This window comes from Triticum aestivum, chromosome 6B (genome assembly GCF_018294505.1).
Source record: "Triticum aestivum cultivar Chinese Spring chromosome 6B, IWGSC CS RefSeq v2.1, whole genome shotgun sequence".
Taxonomy (NCBI): Eukaryota; Viridiplantae; Streptophyta; class Magnoliopsida; order Poales; family Poaceae; genus Triticum; species Triticum aestivum.
In genome coordinates, this window is record NC_057810.1 from 84,874,657 (window position 1) to 84,893,617 (window position 18,961).

At 45.7% G+C, this 18,961-nt stretch overlaps 1 protein-coding gene across 1 annotated transcript; it reads right to left on the minus strand.

Moving 5' to 3' along the window:
- Positions 1 to 4,868: 4,868 nt before the first annotated feature.
- On the minus strand, positions 4,869 to 8,462 carry LOC123135940 (wall-associated receptor kinase 5-like). Its single transcript, XM_044555209.1, has 3 exons — positions 7,568 to 8,462; positions 7,079 to 7,228; positions 4,869 to 6,034 (listed from the first exon to the last, which is right to left on the minus strand). Exons 1-3 carry the CDS (start codon positions 8,460 to 8,462, stop codon positions 4,869 to 4,871), a joined length of 2,211 nt encoding a protein of 736 aa, XP_044411144.1.
- Between the last annotated feature and the right edge of the window lie 10,499 nt (positions 8,463 to 18,961).

Sequence of the window (18,961 nt, forward strand, 5' to 3'; positions counted from 1 at the left end):
TCCAGTGAGTCACACTGTCTTGTACTACAAATTCTCTATTTTTTTCTACTAGCTAGCTACATGTTTTTGCTTACATATGCCCGCTTAATTAAGACATGCAAACATGTGTGCATGCAGATTTCACTGGGTCTTGTGTATCATTAAAGTTGACGCGGGAACAATTGAAATACTGGACTCACTACTCAAAGAAAAAACTGACTATAACATCTTGTTTAGGATAGTCAACAGGTAATTTCAATCATTATTAACTATATATCTCGGCCTATTTAGTTCGTCATTTCATGATATGAACTATTTAATAACCCCTTTATTCATTTTCTTTGTCGGCGGGCAGGGCTTGGGCAAGGTTCATCAGCGTCATGGAAGGCGAATGGAAAAAAAGCTTCAATGGGGAAGACCCAAGGTAAGTAATTAAGTAGTACTAGCTAGCTAGCTAGCTGCCATCTCTTTAATTATCATGCTTAATTAATTATTATCTGATCAAATTCCATTCTCGTAAAGGCCCTGAAGCAGGCGCAGGGGACTGATCTGTGTGCATTCTGCGTTTGCGAGAACATTCCATGATGGCGTCCGAAAGGAGCAGATCTCAAAGACAGAAATGGGTACGCTTGTCAAAACACTATTCACAATTTTTACACCATTATCAATATCTAGTCACACAACTAATACACATGCATATTGATCTCCTTCTTAACAGTTCAGAGAGGTGCGGGCGAAGCTCCTAGAAACGGAGCGCGTAGAAGCACTTCAAGAGGAAATAGCGGGATTTTTGCTCGACCAGGTCATAAATCCGAAGAGAGAATACTATTACCCGCTACCGCCCTCATGAAAACCACTTCCAATTGTCATCGTGCTCCGAAGGCACCAATTAGGCTAATGCCACTGGCTCCGAAGGCAACATGCATATGTAGGAGAAATTGTATATAGCTATACATGTGTGTATGTGTGAATTAATTAATATGATGGTTTGTGAGACATTGATGATATATATATGCATGATTGGTTCTACTAGAAATTCTATATATATATATATATATATATATATATATATATATATGCATAACGTGTACAATGTGTAGTATCGTAAAATACCAGCAAACGAAAAAGAATTAAAATGGAAACACAAAATTAAATGAAAAAGAAATCATAAAACTAAAAAATCTCCAAACCTTATAGTACCGGTTGGTCTTACCAACCGGTACTAAAGGGCTCCAGACCCCTGGAGCTGGCCGTGCCACGTGGTTTCCCTTTAGCACCGGTTCGTGCTGAACCGGTACTAAAGGGGGGACCTTTAGTGCCCACACTTTAGTGCCGGTTATGGAACCGGCACTAAAGGGCCTTACGAACCGGTGCTATTGCCCGATTCTGCACTAGTGATTGAAACAGAACAAAAGGGACCAACTAGTGACTAATGCCTACAAAAATTTGGCTCTTCCTTAGCTTGGCCCGCCCAGCCTTTTCTTCCAAGCTCCGCCACTGCATGCATCAATCTTCAGCAGCTCCTCCTTTTTCTTCTCCACGTGCTCTCAAAGTCCGTCGGATCCCAGATTATCAAGATGGGAATTTCTAGCATCCAAAGCTGGATCCAAGTAGGATCTAAATAGTCGAGATTTGATGGCCGGACGTCTGATGATCCGCAGTGGAAAGAAGCGTATGGAGGAGCGGTTCATGATCCACCCCTACGATCGACCAGCAAGATAGCCGGCGGCAATCGTTGCAGCACCCGAGCGCTGGCCTTCTACACTAGAGATCTAATCGCTGCCATTGTTAACTTATGTCCCCGTGCTTCTGGAGCAGTAGCTGTTAGAAATCTCATGTCCAAGATTAATCTATACTAGCATAAGACACGTTTGTATGCACGTATTGTCTTGGTTAAAGTGCAAACAAGATATTTCTCGCAAAAAAAATGCAAACAAGATATGTATCTTTACATGTTGAGGAGTACATAAAAAAACAGCCACAGAAGATTTTCAATGTGAAGTTTTCTCACCACCCGCACATGAGGGTGTAGGTGTAGTGTGTGGACAAGTCTAGAAGAATGCCACCGAACTCATTTTGGCGCCAAAGCGCAAAAACGAATCCCAGAAACTGCATCCACTGAATCAGTTATGTTTGTATGACAAACGATAGTGATTCACTTTGTGGGAGAGACCAATGGCTAATAAGGGCTTCCATGTTAGGGTCGGTGGCTAATCCAAGTTTAAAATTTATTATACTATAGTAGTAGAGATATATCTATACTTTTATTCTGTGCAATTCGAAGAAGCATCTATGTTTAAGTTTCTAGCGACAATACTCATTGAACATTGAATGTGGTCAATGCATGAAAACCTAGCATTGGCTAATTTTCTATTTGCACGGAGAACTTTTCGCCGAGAATGCTGGGTCAGCTGACATGTTCTCAAAATGATGATTATTGACTTATGATGCAGCCACCTTTCTGTTTTTTTTTCTTGTCTAACTTTTTTTAGAAAGGTCATCATGGCTAGCTTTATTGATTTAACATAGGCATTACATCGTCCACAAGCGAAGAGATCAGACAACCCGGGGGCTCGTCTGTCCAGTTTAAAGAGGTCTTATTACAATAAGAAAAGTTAGCTAGCACATGCGCCGCTTGATTGGAAGAACGAAAATAATGCTTGAAGACAACCTTCCCTATTAAAGAAGAAACATCCACACATTTCTGCGAAAATTGTTGTTGCAGCATCCCACCATCTAGATTGGCCCGCCACCCCATGGTGTTGTGTGATTGTTATTTTTCTATATACTAGGGGCAACATGGTCATTTAATAATCTCTAGGAAGGGACTAGGGACTTTTTAGTCTCTGGAAACAAACAGGGAGGGACTTTTAGGAACTAGGAACTTTTTAGTTGGGACTAAAAAAAGTCCTAAGACTTATGAACCAAATAGGGCCTAAGTTTCTAGCGACAATACTCATTGAACATTGAATGTGGTCAATGCATAAAAACCTAGCATTGGCTAATTTTCTATTTGTAGCGAGAACTTTTCGCCGAGAATGCTGGGTCAGCTGACATGTTCTCAAAATGATGATTATTGACTTATGATGCAGCCACCTTTCTGTTCCTTTTCCTTGTCTAACTTTTTTTAGGAAGGCAATCATGGCTAGCTTTATTGATTTAACATAGACATTACATCCTCCACAAGCGAAGAGATCAGACAACCCGGAGGCTCGTCTGTCCAGTTTAAAGAGGTCTTATTACAATAAGAAAAATTAGCTAGCACATGCGCCGCTTGATTGGAAGAACGAAAACAATGCTTGAAGACAACCTTCCCTATTAAAGAAGAAACATCCACACATTTTCACGAAAATTGTTGTTGCAGCATCCCACCATCTAGATTGACCATCACAAAAGTTTATGCGTTTAAGGAATCTGATTCGCCTCCACACGAGGAAATCCTAAGAAGTTTGCAAACATCAGACCATCACGCATCGCTGTTGCTTCAGCCATCATTGCATCTGCAACATGAGGTATATATTTCCTTGTCTAAGTTTGTTTCGATAGAATCCTCAGCTCTGAGATTCCTCTCACTTATTCTTCTATTTTCTGCCGTGCGATGGGGATCCAACGGCTTTGGAAAAAGGACAGCTCCAAGATTCCGGTGCCGCAACTAAACAACACCGGCCAGGCGCTCTACGGCGGCGGCGCACGCCGCCGCATTCCGCCCCAATCTGGCGGGGTCCGTCCGCCTGCTCCGTCGAGGTCCACCCGCCTGCTCCATCAACCTCCTCTTCAACCACCTGACCTCCTCCCGCCGGCATCCCCTGTGGGAACGGCCTCCTCCGCCGTGCCTACAACGCCGGTGCGTTTCTCCAGGCGCGCGCAGATGGGTGAGCCGGACTAGCCCCAGCCACGGCTGACGGTCTCGGCGGACTCCCTCTCCTCCTTGCCCCGCGGTAAGGAACCCGCCGAGTTCGCCTTCGTCATTCGGTCTATAATTCCCCTTCCAATTCCGCCCAATTGGATCCCCGCGGTCGTACTCAGGTTGCTGAACTTCATTTTGTTACATCATTCTACTTCTAGATTATGTCGAGTAGATCACTAATTGTTCTTCAATCAGGATCCTAACACATTTCTTTTGTTCATCAGGACATCCATGCAGGGACTTAAACTCATGGACATGGCATCATCCTTGCTACAAGAGATATCCCCGGCCGGCCGGCGGCCACGGTGACGCAAAGAACCAGTCCGACGTCTGCTCCCTGCCTTGGCGAACAAGTGAGGGTGTGTGTGTCAGACTTATGGCACAACTGAAGTATGTCTCTGCATTTTGTTATTCATCTCTTTCTTATCTTATTCTGTGTTTACAATCCAAATGTAGGTTAGGGATCTAGAAAACATCATGTCCTGGAATATAACGGTGAAAATAAAAGAATCTAGCAAGTGATGTATGTATTCTCATGACAAAATGGAATATAACGGCGGCATGGCAAGTGCAGAGACCCCGACAGAGTCAAGATGACATTTCCTTGATTTGGAACATCCAACCAAGTGAGTGAGCCCAGCCCACACAACCGAGTAAATCAGTGAACATCCCTGAAAAAGGAAAAGTAAATCACTTGACGTATTGGCGCAGTTTCAATACCAAACTTGATCACATTCTCACACCCAGTCCTCCACTGATCTTCTTTGAGTGATTTTGGAAACTTCTATGAAAGCTCGCACAAGTTCAAATGGCTAGCACTGAATGTGTCTACATTTTGTACCATGATACATTTATTCTTGCTAAATTATGGTGTGTCTATGTAATACCCAAGAGAGTCTTGCACCGAAATCCACATACAACTAAAGGAAAAGGTTAAATGAACAACAAAAGTGCCAAAGCATAAAATTCGCAGTGTTTTTGTTCACCTCATAAGGTAAAAACTGCTTGGATTTATGGGCATTCTTTCATCCTTCTCTGTGCACTCAGAACTTTGTTCTATTTCAATCAGACCGAGAAAGCTATCTGTCTCATCACGCTGTATCCAAGGATGCCTCGAAAGCTTCCTTAATCTGCTAAGCTCCTCAGATACCTCTTTCATCGAGGGCCTATTTTCACTGCACGTTTCCAAGCATTGCCTAGCTAGATCTGCTACCCCTACAATCAACTCCATGTTCTCATGACCTTTTATTTGATTGTCGAGCATATTATCAAGATTGTTCCCTTTCATAGCCAGCAGGAAACTCGACGACAGGCTCTGGCATACCTCAGGACCTTCAAGTTTCAGTGGCTCCTCCCCAGTTAGGATCTCTAGAAGAACAACACCGAAGCTATAAACATCGCTTTTGTCTGTCAAGCAACATGTCTGCATATATTCGGGGTCCAGATAACCACATGTCCCTTGAACCATTGTGACGAACTGGGCTTTGTCAGTTGGTGCTATTATAGATGCCCCAAAATCTGACACCTTTGCCATGTAATTCTCATCAAGAAGGATGTTAGAGGTTTTCACATCACCATGTAGAATTGGTGGGTTTGCGTAGGAATGTAAAAATGCAAGCCCCTCAGCTGCCTCATTGACGATCCTTAGAAGAGAACTGAAAGGAAGATGCTCTTTATGGTTCTTGCCGTGAATAAGATCAAACAATGTTCCTTTTGGGATGAACTCATATACTAGCATGGGGACTTCCACCTCAAGGCAACACCCCAATAGCTTGACAATGTTCTTGTGATTGATCTGGGAAAGAATCAACATTTCTTTGCCAAATTCCTTCTTCTGCCTATCATCAACCAATGCACTCCTTTTAATTGCCACTGGAGTGATATCCTTAATTATTCCCTTGTACACAGTGCCATTGCCTCCATGTCCAAGAATCTGGCTTTCGTCAAATTTATTGGTTGCTTGTTTCAGTTCTGCTTCAGTAAACACTGTAAATGAAAGTCCCTGATCTGATTTCATCTTCTCAAACAATAGCATCCCTCCATGCTGCTGAAAATACTGTTTTTTGACATTCGCAAGCTTTCTTCTCTCAAATATTACACGTATGCAGAAGATGATAATCACCAGGATGATAACACCGATGCTAATGCCTGTAGAAATCAACATGAAAGGTGTTTCTGTTGGTCAAATTGATCCCACAATGTATATACTGAAAGCATGGTAAAACAAATGCTGTGGTAAAGTGGACTAAAGGGTCGTGATGCAATATAATTATACCTTCTAAAAAAAATCATAGACGCTTGTTTCTGGACTTACTTTTTGTGTTTCTATCAATTTTCCTTATTTCATTTATTTATTTTAAAGCTTCCTCGGATAGACTTGTTGCATGCCCAACACAAGGAGACACATCACTATGTGCTTGCCTGGGTAGTGGTAGTTCTACTATTTGGGCCCTCTTTTGCTAAATACAATTAATATCTTTACGTACTGTTGGCCATTGTTTTTTTTTTTTTTTTTTTTTTGAGAATGACTACCCAAATAGTTACACAGAGGTGTTACATTCAGATAGCATAAGGCCGCTTAACTGCTCGGGGACGTTTGCAATCAAAAACAAATCATCGTGTTGCCTTGCTCTAGCGGCTAGCTCGTGTGCCAGTTGATTGCATTCCCTGGGTATGTGTTTGATACTGACCGACTCAAAAACAGTCATAGCATCTTTGATCTCGCATATAATCTGAAAGCAGTCCGAGCGATTTGACCTCCCCTTCTCCAGTTCCTTGGCAATCAGTACATTGTCTGTCTCTAATATAATCTTGCCATTAAAAACCGAGGACAACGACTGGAGACCAACCAACATTGCCTGTCCCTCCGCTTCCTCAACAGACCTGCATATCCTAGTCCGGCAACTAACAGACATGAGAGCCAATCCTCTATGGTCCCTTGCAACAGCTCCAACACAAGTTTCACCAGTTCTCGCACTGAACGCCGCATCTGAATTTAGTTTGACACTCCCAATCGCTGGTCTCTCCCATCGATTCTGATCAACAGTGGGTTGGATAGGTGCAACAGCTGACAGTGAAGCGATCCTTTTGTCCCCGACACCATCGGTTGACAGTGCCAGGTTCCTCAGCTCTTCCTCATAATCGATGTTTTCTATACAAGAAAGGAAATGCTAAAAACATCTAGTGGTTTACCTATGATTAGGGTGATGTCTGGGTTACAAGATTTTGTTTCCATTACAAACTTTCTGCCTGGAGAACATGAACAATAGTACCCTCCTATAGTGTTGTGGCATGTTGCAGACTTCGGGCATATACTTGAATTCTTCTCACATTCATTGACATCTGCAACAACAAAGAACCAAATTATTTGGGGTCAAGTGATTGATTGAATAGTAATGCATGAAAAAATCGGCATATGTGTATTGACAAATACAAATTTCAAATGGCATAATGAGTGTAACGTTTGCCATTCTTCCACCAAAGTAAAGATAAATTACATTGTAGAGAGAAAAAATGAGGTAAATGTCCTAACTAGATCTAAACTATAGATGAAAAAAAAGGCAAAACAGATTGTAAAACTCAAGTATTTCCAGCCACCAAAATCGGGACAGACAGCATGTAATGATATTTCTCTTAACTATTACTCCTCATAAAACGATTGCACATGATCTAAAGATGCACAGGGATCAAGCAAAGAAATGAACTTGCCTCTGCATCTGACAAAGAGGTAAGGGTTCCCTTCATATCCGTCGGTGCAGTTGCATAGATACCCTTGGCCGTTAGTCGAGTTCACACACATGCTGTTCCTGCTATGGCACGCGTAAGAAGGCATGTCTTGGGCCACTTCACAAGTTTCATTTCCGACCACCCAGTCCAGCACCAGCGGCTTCCGCCCATCGTCAGTATCATTGAACCTTGTAGTGGTTATGAAGTCCGAGCTGAAACTAAATGTCTCTGTCTCCACCATGGCAGCGTAGCCACATGGGTTGAAAAGCGTACTATTGGAATTATGGTAAACGTTATAAAAACTGAAGCTATAGCCCCTTAGACCCTTTGGTATATCGTTTTGGCAGCAGCCTGCGCCAACACAAGAACCATTTGTCAGTGCTGCCGGGCTCTCACACACCGCTGCGCATGCTGTCGTGTACTTTGCAGTGCTTCCCAAGTTGTTGATGTATGCGAGCGTGTTGCAGCCAATAACTATGAGCTTGTTGTGTACATAGGAGAAGCGGTACGGGCTTTGCGAGAAGTCAAGGGACCAAGCGTTCTGTACCATTGATCTTGAACTTGTATTGTAGCAGTATGTCGAGACGTCGGAGAAAACTCGGACTTGACCGCGGGGCACTGAGATGCTCAGAACCTCCACCGACTCAACAAACATGAACGGCTTGTCGGTGCCATCGGCAGTCCTCCGGCAAATGACCTCGAAACCTTTAATAGCACAACCAATACTAATACCAAACGGATAAGGGATGTCGACATCACCACATCGTGTTTTGCATCCGGGGCCTGGCTGCGCTGATGTAGAGGCTAGGTGCAACATGACTGCAACAACTACCAGTAGCACGAAAGCCATGTTACTTGTCTGAAACTGGAGTTGCCCAGAAGATTCTGCTGCACAACACTACAGGAAAAGAGGGGAAAAATTAGTGAGCAAACTAATGGCCATTCAATTCAACTCTAAAAGTTGTAGGCGACACTTCCTGTGTACTTTTCGTTTCTATGTTGTCGAAATATACCTGAAAATTCTAGCATGGCTGAAGAATTTTAACAATGCTTTGTAAATGTCAAGCTGCTATAATCTTGTAGATGAAATGCTGTGAAAATTCTGTTGAGCTTGCAATCTTAATATATAAATGACAGAAAAAATATATTAATACTAGAAGGCCTTTTCATCTTTTGTCTGACTGTCTCCATGTCTAGATTTGAATTATGCAAGAAATTGTTTCTCACCTTTGGATTTCTGGCACTGAATTCACATGCATGCCTTGTGCAAATATGAAGACCGTGTTTCCGGCTTGTAAGTTTTTGGTTGTTTGCAAAGTTAAACAGTCTAATTTTTACTTCTTAGATACAGATAATCCTTGGTCGAAAGATTTTGTTGCTGTCCAGGCCATCTTGAAGACGTTTGGTGATGCATCCAGGCTGAGAACTAACATTGCGAAGAGTGTGGCTTATCCTACTTCCTGTGATGGTATCGATTTATCTCGTATGCTGTGTGATTTTGGTGGAGTGCAAGCTTATTGGCCATGGGTATCTGGGTTTGCCTGTAGGGTTCAGAAAGCCGAGCTACAGCCGGTTGTGCTTGACTAGGCTACCAGCAAGCTCTCGCCATGGAAAGAGCGACGTCTCAACAGGACTGGAAGACTGGTGATTATTAACTGGGCTGTGACTGCAACTTGCTACCTACTTCCTGACCATTTGTGAATTGGAAGCGAGTGTGCGCGCCAAAGATGTTCAGTCGAGCCCTTGGGCTGTGGTGGGAATGGTTCAGGTGGGCTGATGAGAAGAGATAGACAGCTCTTTTCCTGCCGCACCCCCATCTCCCTTGGGGATGGCAGCTTGGCCATTCTCAGGAAGGAGCGTTGGTCGGAAGGGGACGCTCCTTGTTTTTTGGTGCCCTGGAAATCTTGAGGCTGGCACGGTACAGAAGTTGCCGGTTAAGGATGCGAGGGTTGCAGCGGATCAGTACTTAACTACTAAGTTGCAGCTGAACCAATTCATGCTAATTTGAGTGGCGTGCCACACAACAGCGTTTGCCGCCTGTGTGATCAGGAGCGAGACAGTGCTGCCCATCTGACCCGGCGTTGCTGTTACACGAAGGAGGTGCGGCATTGATTTCAGAATTCCAACGCTAGAGTGTGCTCAATTGTTTCTCGGCATTGACAATCCAGGGGTGGCGGAGGATTTGCTCGGGCAGCGGCTCACCGAGGTGAGAAGAAGAAAAACTGTAATCCAATTCGGAGTAGTAATTTCGAACAAAAAGTACCTGCGTGTGTAGCTGGGATATGGAGGGAGTCAGGGAGGTACGACGATCCAGTTCGTGCCCAACTGAAGCGTTGCGCGGTGTGCAGCAGCTCTGCTCATGAACATGAACTCATCCTCAAGCAATGGCCGTGGTCTGCACCCGTCGGTAACTCTTTTTTCCCCTCCATCCAAAGAAAAGGGTGTAGGGCCATTTTTGTACTGTCCTTTTCAGAAGGGAGACTTGGCCAAACTCCCCCATTGGCTTAGCTTGTTTTGTTCGCCGGGCGGCCAGATGGCAAAAGCTCCCCTGACTGACTTATGTCCATGGAATTTAGGAAGCAGATAAACCAGGCAGCAGGATCCAGCTTCCGTTTGACTGAATCAACAAATTTAGAATATGGTCTTGCAGGCGAATTGGTGGTTAGCATACGCTGTCTATGGAAATCAGGACTTGTATAATGGCTGGGGTGTGGTGTGCAGTGCTCATCTGCCATCGACGACACTGTCGACACTTGTAAAATGTAGAGGTAGCAAACACATATACTACTTACTCCTCTGTAAATTAATATAAGACGTTTTATATTTGTTTACAGAGGAAGTACATCATAAACAAGGGACTCCGAAGAAATAGGATTGATCCGTTCATGATTCAACAATATTGTGTTTACAGTCCTATTTCTGAATATTTAGAAAAGGACAATGTAAGAAAAAATGACATAGCATTCATGCATTACCAAAAAAGCCGTGTTGGCGCCGACCTTCTTTACAAGTGCGCGCATTGAATTGACGAAGCTAGCTTGGCCAAACTTTTTTTTTGCTAGAATATGGCTTACCAAAATATTGTAAATACTAAATAATATTGTAAGATCTGAAGAAACATACTTAATGCTTTAACAACAAACATGTACTGTAGATGTGTTGTGAACCATATAAAATATAATTTGTTATTAATGCATTTTTTAGCCACACAAAAAACATATAGCGGATGCAAATTGGACCTACTATTTGCCAGTGTGGATCCTCAAATATTTGTGTGTAGCTTACAAATAAAAGTGTTCTTCCATACAAAATTTTAAAGAATATACAACACCTACAATATGTACATGTGTAACAAGATGTACTTTTGAATTTCCCCCAAACAAAAATTTCATTTAGGCAAACAAATACACGTGCCTTTACTGATCGTGGGCTTCAGTGTCCAGCACAGTTTTAGGCCCTCAGCATCATTTCACTACGCCCAGTTTTAGAGCCTATCCTTCAGGGCATCTACGGTGGTTAGAGGCTGGGACCCACGGTTGGCTGCTAGAGTCAGCTCAAAACTTTGTAGTGTATACTAAATTTTCTTTGCCTCTAAGGTGTCCCTACAATGTGTAGAATACTATTTTTTCAAAGGAACCATTTTTCTAGCTGCTTGAGACACTCCATCTATGACATGTAGGGTCAGTGAAATATTTTATTAAAAGAAAAGGCTTGGAGGCGGCCTCCAAGCATAGCGTCGATGCTTAACAAATTTGAGCTAGAGGCTATGTCCATAGTGTATTGCGCCTGCCGCTGGAGGACGACGACCTGCTCTCCGAGATTCTCCTCCGGTTACCCCCACAGCCGTCCTGCCTCCCCTGGCCCATGCTTCACTTGTCTGCAAGCGTTGGCGCTACCTCGTCTCCGATCCAGGTTTCTGCCGCCACCGCCACTGCCGCAACCCCCCCCCCCCCCCCCCCCCCCTCATCGGTTTCTTCCAAGTACACCATGAGATCTCCTTCATACCTACCCTCAACGCCCCAGATCGTCTCGCCCGAATGCTTCTCCTTGCAGCGGACGACGGCCACCGCCGCTTCCTCTCCCTTCGTACATGGCCTCGTACCCATCTTCCTTTGGAAGCATCTCCAGCTACTCGTGTGGGACGCCATCACCAGCGACCAACACCACATTGTCGTTCCCACGGCGCTTTCTACAAAGAAAATCCGGATTAGCGTTCCCCTTGGTTCGACATGGACGAATCACCAATTAGCGGGGCGGTGCTTCGCTCTGCTGGAGACGGCCACCACTTCCATGTGGCCTTGGTAGGCAACAGTGAGAGACAAATTATGCAAGCGGTGTATGGGGCAATCTTATCACAACACCACTTCAATCTGAGGATCCTGCCCATTTTTGCATCGGGGTTTCTACGGTTAAGCCTACTATGCTGGTTGGGGATTCTCTTTACTGGTTGCTTACTGGGAGTTCGGATGAGATCCTTGAATTTGATATGGATAGGCGAAAACTAGCGGTGATATCTATGCCAGTAAATGACCTCAGTTGTTTCCACTTCTCGATGATACTGGCAGATGGCGGTGGACTTGGTCTCTTTAGTTTGTCAGGCTGCAGTGTCTAATTTTGGAAGAGAAAGACCAATTGTGATCAAGGGCGGAGTTAGGCTAATGCAAGGGTATGCAACGCATACCCAATGTTGTTTGCAAATTGTTTTCAGTATATAAGCTCCTATATGCATGTATGTAACGTATTTTTTTTAAAAACAAGGCAAAAGATTTGCCATTTTCATTGATTAAGGGAGAAGGTTTAAGACAAACGACCGCAAAGCGGGAGACAAATATCTACTCTCGCGGCATTACAATACTCAAGTGGGTGGCACCGGCAATAGCCCAAAGATGGGCCTCCTCTTTTATCTTCGCGATGAGCATCATCGTCGTAGCGGCGATGTTACGGAAAACCCTTCCATTACGCTCTTTCCAAATCTCCCAAGACATGAGCATGAACAAGGAGGCGATAGCCTTTCTCTTATCTCCACGCTCAACCACATTTTTAATCCACCATTCTCGAACCGAAACCTCATTTCGCCAGCTCCTCACCACATCACCATGTATACCAAGCCATGTTGCAACCTTGATCCAGACACGCTGGGAGAACCTACATTGGAAGAGAAGGTGTGCTGCGGTTTCCTGGACTTGCTTGCAGAGCAGGCAAAGGTTGCAGTTCGGCCATCCACGACGGTGCAATCGATCAGCTGTCCAAACTCTGTTTTGAATTATCAACCAAGCAAAAAATTTGCATTTCGGAGGGGCCCAACCCTTCCAAACAGCAGCAGGCATGATGCTTGTCGTGTGTCCCGCAAACTGCGCCATATAGGCCGTCGACGCCGAGTATTCTCCATGAGACGTGAACTTCCGTAGGATAGTATCATGCGCAACATTGTCGAGAGTCATGGGCTCACCATGGAGCATATTCAGGAGTTCGCCTTGCTATGGGAAAAGCTATCCTCTGTATGTAACGTATGGCAGCCTAGCTGTACGTACAGGACATGAGAAACGAGGAAAAGAACGATTCAACGCCACTTGGGCCTTTATTGGGCTGCGACGTTGCTACTAGGCCTTATATTGAGGCTTAACGCTGGCCGGATTGATGGAAGTGGAGGAGACAGCTCGACCAGGAGCCAACGAGCCTACGATTCTGCTGATTCAACCGCGGCCGTGCCCCATCATGAAACAGAGGCACATCGCCACGCCGCATGCCTGCATCGGCCATCAGAAGCAACCACCGCATCATCTCTCTTGTCCGCCGTCGCAGATCGCCGCCTCTCACCGATTGATCTCCTTCGCGTGCCCACGTCTGTCGCAGTACACACTCGGCAACGTCATGGCACGCACCGGCGCACGAATGGATCTGCCATCTACTCCCTCCCCTCCGTTCCTAAATATTTGTCCTTTTATAAATTTTAAATGGACTACCACATACGGATGTATATAAACATATTTTAGAGTAGATTCACTCATTTTGCTCCGTATATAGTCACTTGTTGAAATTTTTAGAAAAAACAAATATTTAGGAATGGAGGGAGTAGAAGACATGTTGGCAACGGAGGCGTGCACAATTCAACCATCTTTTGATTCTTCTTTGTGAGTGTTTAATCATGATTTTGTCTTTAATCTGTTGTAGTCAATTTTGAGACCGGTTTGCATTGGCTCGCTATAAACCTTGAGAAGAACCACAATGAAACCAAGGTGAAGTTTATGCATCTAAATTTCTGAATTATGAACATTCAAATTTGTAAAACTTTCCACCATGCCACCTTCATAGTATTTTTTAAGCATAAATTCGTCATGCAAGTAAAGGAAGACACAATCATTTCTCGCTTCCAAAACGGTGATCGTAGAATTATATTATGATTCTCCTTGTTCTTGCAAAATGTAACTGAATTGTTGGACACATTGTTGCTACAAAAACTATATTTTTTAACTCCGCATACCCATGTCGAAAATCCTAGCTCCGCCACTGATTGTGATGATGTTGCTTCATGGGTGTTTGGAAGAACTATTGAAATTGACAAGCTACTTCACTAGAAAGCAGAAATGATACTAGGGTTTGCCGAGGACAATAATGTGGTTCGCCTGTGGGAAATTGACGGTCTTGTCATGTTCCATCTTGAGTCACTACAGTTTGAGAAATTCTTGGGAACCAACATCACGACTCACTATCACTCATTTGAAAGTGTCTATACTCTAATGTCATGCTTTACATCGCGGATATATTAAAACCAAGTTATTTTTTATAACTGATTTATAGAATATTGTGCACACCCTTTCATGTTAAGAAACTTCTCTATGGGTGGACCCCACCCATGCCGGCCTAAGGAAAGTTTGCCCTCGATCGAATCCGGCGTGCAACCAGCAGAATCTCTTTTCAAACCGATCTCCTTCCATTATCTCGACCCTTGCTTATTACTAGTGGTTGGGGTGCCACCCTGTGGCGCCGCTTGAGAGGAAGTCATGCATGTTGGAGATATGCCCTAGAGGCGATCATGTATGATGATATTTCCTATGTGTTTAGGAATAAAGATAGTCCTTGGACATTATCAATGATGTATATCAGCAAGTACGTGACTTGTTTGTGGGATTGTGCATTGTATGATTACTGTCCTAAAAGATCCCTAGTCGAAAGGGTTGTGTGGACGCGCAGCCGACTAGACTAGCATATGACTCGGTCGATGGCTTGGTCTCACTAGCCATGGAGCATTGGATGCTAACCGGATAATATGGACTCAGAAGGATCTAGTCGGATCCGACGTAGTCGGATCCGAGTCGAGATAAGGTTCGATTCGGACAGACCCAACTATGAGACGCAGCGATATGTCATCTGCGAGTCTCTAGTACAACATACGTTCTATATCCTAAGACCTGAGCTGGCGCACGTACCCGGGATGGTGATAGACTTGCTTTGGGCCAACCAAACGCTACTCCGTGGCTGGGTAGTTACAAAGGTAGGTTTTGGACTTGTCCAGACCCATGCTGCGAGACATGGTCGAGCAAGATGGGATTTGCCCTTCCGATCCGGAGAGATATACTCTAGGCCCCTCGTGTGATCCTACCAAGATAAGCATGGCCATGCGATTAGGATTATGAGATAATCCGGTTTGTGGTTGGCATCACTAGAACAAGAAAGAGGTCGGGCTAGCACAAGGATGACAGACTTGCCTTGAGCCCGACAACATATATTATGTCACAAAGGGAACAGAAGTGTGATGTACGGGTTCGCCTAACCAGCTTCATCGGACACTTGGAGTCAGCACGCTTTGCTAGAGGCCGCTACTGACTAGCCGAGTTGGATGTGATCTGACTCGCGACCAAGTGAACGAGAACCTAAGGGGTCGCACACTTAAGGGAAAGAACCTGTGAGGCCCGGTCCGACTCCACGAGTCAGAAGTGATCCTACTCGGATTCGGATCCAGGCCGAACAGACTATGGGCTTTAGGATCCGTGCGAGGCCCAAGTGTTGAGCCCGCGACGGATGCCTATATAAAGTGGGGGTGCGGCACACTCATTTGGTTGATCGCTTCGGCGCTGTCACTAGGGTTTGCATGTGTTGCGAATAGCCACCTCCACTCGCTGCCGGTTGTGTGATCGGACCTAGCAGCCCGCTGCACGATGTTCCTCCTGCACGCGCGGATACCGTTAGAGGCGGTGCACTTGTGCCGCTCCGGCGAACCTGTCGTGGAATTGTCACGTCAGATGTCCTAGCGTAAGGACTTAGGTGTGGAGCCATCGCAACGTAGTTAGCTTGAAGGGGTTAAACGGGACAAGGGACACAGAGAGTTTATACTGGTTCGGCCCCTCGCGGTGGAGGTAAAAGCCTAATCCAGTGTAGGGTGGTATTGTTGGGCTTCGATTACCAGGGAGCGAATCCTCTTGACCTAGTTCTCGATCTCTTATTTCCTACCCTAACTCGCCGCCGGGTCATCCCTTTATATACACAGGTTGACGCCCGGCGGCTTACAGAGTTCCGGCCGGCTCATAGACAACGTGTCCGGCTTGGTGACTAACTAAACCTGCCATACAATACAAGTTATTCATATGGCGGTTCATCCTCTTGGGCCTTAAGTCACCTCTGGGTCTTGGGCCATCAACGGGCTTGCTATGACCCACCATCTTCATTGATAGTCGTCAGTGGTATGACCCGGCCCCTCCTGGGCGGTCCATACCCAGCAGTTATATCCCCAACATTAGGCCCCAGGTTGATTTGAACTTGTTCATATCAATCTTCAATACCTGACTTGTAAGAATCTGCATCACTTGTTGTAACCCGCCATGACGTCAGCTCTCAAAATATTCTTAAACCGCCATGATGTCATTTCACATTAACTTCGCACGAGCACCAAAACATCTTAACTGATCCTTATCTTAATAAACATCCCAAAAATCGAGGCGTCCATATAGCCACATGATGATTTCGGCCTCCTTGATTCCCGTGCATGCCTTGTATTCGCCCCTTATAAATAGGGATAGGGGTCTTTCTCATTTTCCCCTCGCTTCCTTCTTCGTCTTCCTCCTTCGCACAGCCGCACATCGCTCGGGTCCCACCGCTGCGACCTCCAACCACTGCATCAGCTCAGGCCGCTGCATCGACCTGACTGGACCAGAGAACTCCGGCGCGCCACTGCCGATCCTCCTCACCTGTAAGTGCACCTCCCTCTTTTACTCAGATCCACATTAGGGTTTGGGTCGTTCGTCGTTGTTCTTGCCATTCTTCGTTGCTTGCCTCAACTTTAATAGGTTTTATCCTGGATAGGCCGTATATCTTGCGCGGAAGTAGTTTTACCATCATTTTCATTATTAGAACAACATCTCTTTATAGAAAATCACACCAGAGCATCACAACCTTTCATTACCGCCGCCTTAGGTTTAATTTCACAGTCTTTTCTAAACTGCCATAGATTCGAAATAATAGCTTTTGCTTGTGAAAACTGTTTGTCCATCACTTAGCAAAATTTTCACTTGATAGATTCCAAACACCAACACTACCATGGCGGCTTATGATATAAACCGTGACCCATCATATAACATTAGGTCCCGTTTAAGCCGCCATCATCCACTTAAGTCAGTAATCTGGCCATATCCTTCTGGTTTAACCAAGCTGGCTTGTTCATCCTCATAATTCAATTCTCCGGCTTAACAATGCGCATATTCTGAACTGGATCTCCATAGCTTTTATCCCCGTATAGCGGTTTAAACAATAATTTGTAACTTGTCAGATATCTGCCGATTTAATAACATCGTGAATCACGTTGTCTAGGCCGTGCACCCAATCATGACCAAGACCATTACGTCATGCGACTGGGTCCCATCCATCGTTACCGAGGTAATGCTCAAAGACTATGTCAAGATTGGTTTCTTACCGGCCAAAGACATCATTCACTAGCGTGCTCCTAAACCAGATGAAATCAAACCTCAGTCGCAGGACGATGAAGTTATCGTTTTCACTGATCACATGAACCGGGGATTCACTACAAAAAAAGACACATCCGTGACATTTCGGGCTGAACGAATTTTTTTCCTGTCATACATATGACACTTCTATGACGATAATTATGACAAAACCCGGTATCATCATAGATGTGGTGGGCTCCTACTTCTATGACAAAAAATCATGACAGAAAATGGGCTTTTCATCCTGGGCGGGCCGGAGACGCAGCCGCATGACATTCTTTGGGCCGTCCATGACGGAAAAAACCGTGGTAGAAGTGAGGGGGAGGAAAATTTCTGGGAGTTGCCGGTTATGGTGGGAGGTCGGGGGCGAGCGATGCGCGTTTCTCTCGTACACGTACGCGCGTGTGTGCGAGGCGTTGGCTCTAACTAAACCCGAGCGAGGCATTGGCCTCTAACTGAACCCGAGCGATTGCACTGCAGGCTACGCGTTACTGAACCCGAGCGATCGATCGATGGCTGTTAACTGAACTCGATGGAGCGATTCCTTCGCTACTGCTGCTAACTGAAGCCGATCGATTGGATGAACAGTGAGCGTTGTGGGGGCGGGGGGGGGGGGGGTTGGATGAAGAGTGAGCGGTGGCGTTGCCTCTGGATGAACAGGACCCCGTGGTGTGGAGGGCTGGATGAACAGTAGACGGTGGAGGGGTGGCCGTGGAGGGGTGGTTGAACAGGACCCCGTGGTGTGGAGGGCTGGATGAACAGTAGACGATGGAGGGGTGTCCGTGGAGGGGTGGTTGAACAGTAGCCGGTGGAGTAGCGCGCGGTGGAGGCTGGATGAACAGGAGCCCGTGGAAGCTGGAGGAGGTCGACGGTAGCCCGTGGAGGCTGGAGGAGGTCGACAATGGAGATGAACAGTATCCCGTGGAGTCCCGTTTTGTGGTACGCCACACCCCTCCCGATGAACAGGACCCCCGTTTCGACCGTAGCGCTCCAACACACGTCCGTTTCGTCCGTTTTGCGGTACGCCACACCCCTCCCGATCAACAGGACCCCCGTTTCGACCGTAGGAGGTCCGTTTCCTCCGTTTTGCGGTACGCCACACCCCTCCCGATCAACAGGACCCCCGTTTCGACCGTAGGAGGTCCATTTCCTCCGTTTTGCGGTACGCCACACCCCTCCCAATCAACAGGACCCCATTTCGAACGTAGGAGGTCCATTTCCTCCGTTGTGCGGTACGCCAGGCCTCGTTTCCATCGCCTGTTCCGTCCAAGCCCTCCCGATGAACACGACCATACATTCCGTTCCGACCCAGCTGGTTGGCTCCCCATGAACACGACGACGACGCTGTTTCTCCGTTCCGACCCAACCATGTACGTATGCGCGAGTAGGCGTTCGAGACCCTGCTCGTATGTAC

Coding starts and splice junctions, on each gene's coding strand:
- LOC123135940 (XM_044555209.1), bottom strand. CDS start 8,462: ATGGCTTTCGTGCTACTGGTAGTTGTTGCAGTCATGTTGCACCTAGCC. Junction 7,229..7,567: donor CATTTCTTTGCTTGATCCCT/GTGCATCTTTAG, acceptor TTGTTGTTGCAG/ATGTCAATGAATGTGAGAAG. Junction 6,035..7,078: donor AGACATCACCCTAATCATAG/GTAAACCACTAG, acceptor TGATTTCTACAG/GCATTAGCATCGGTGTTATC.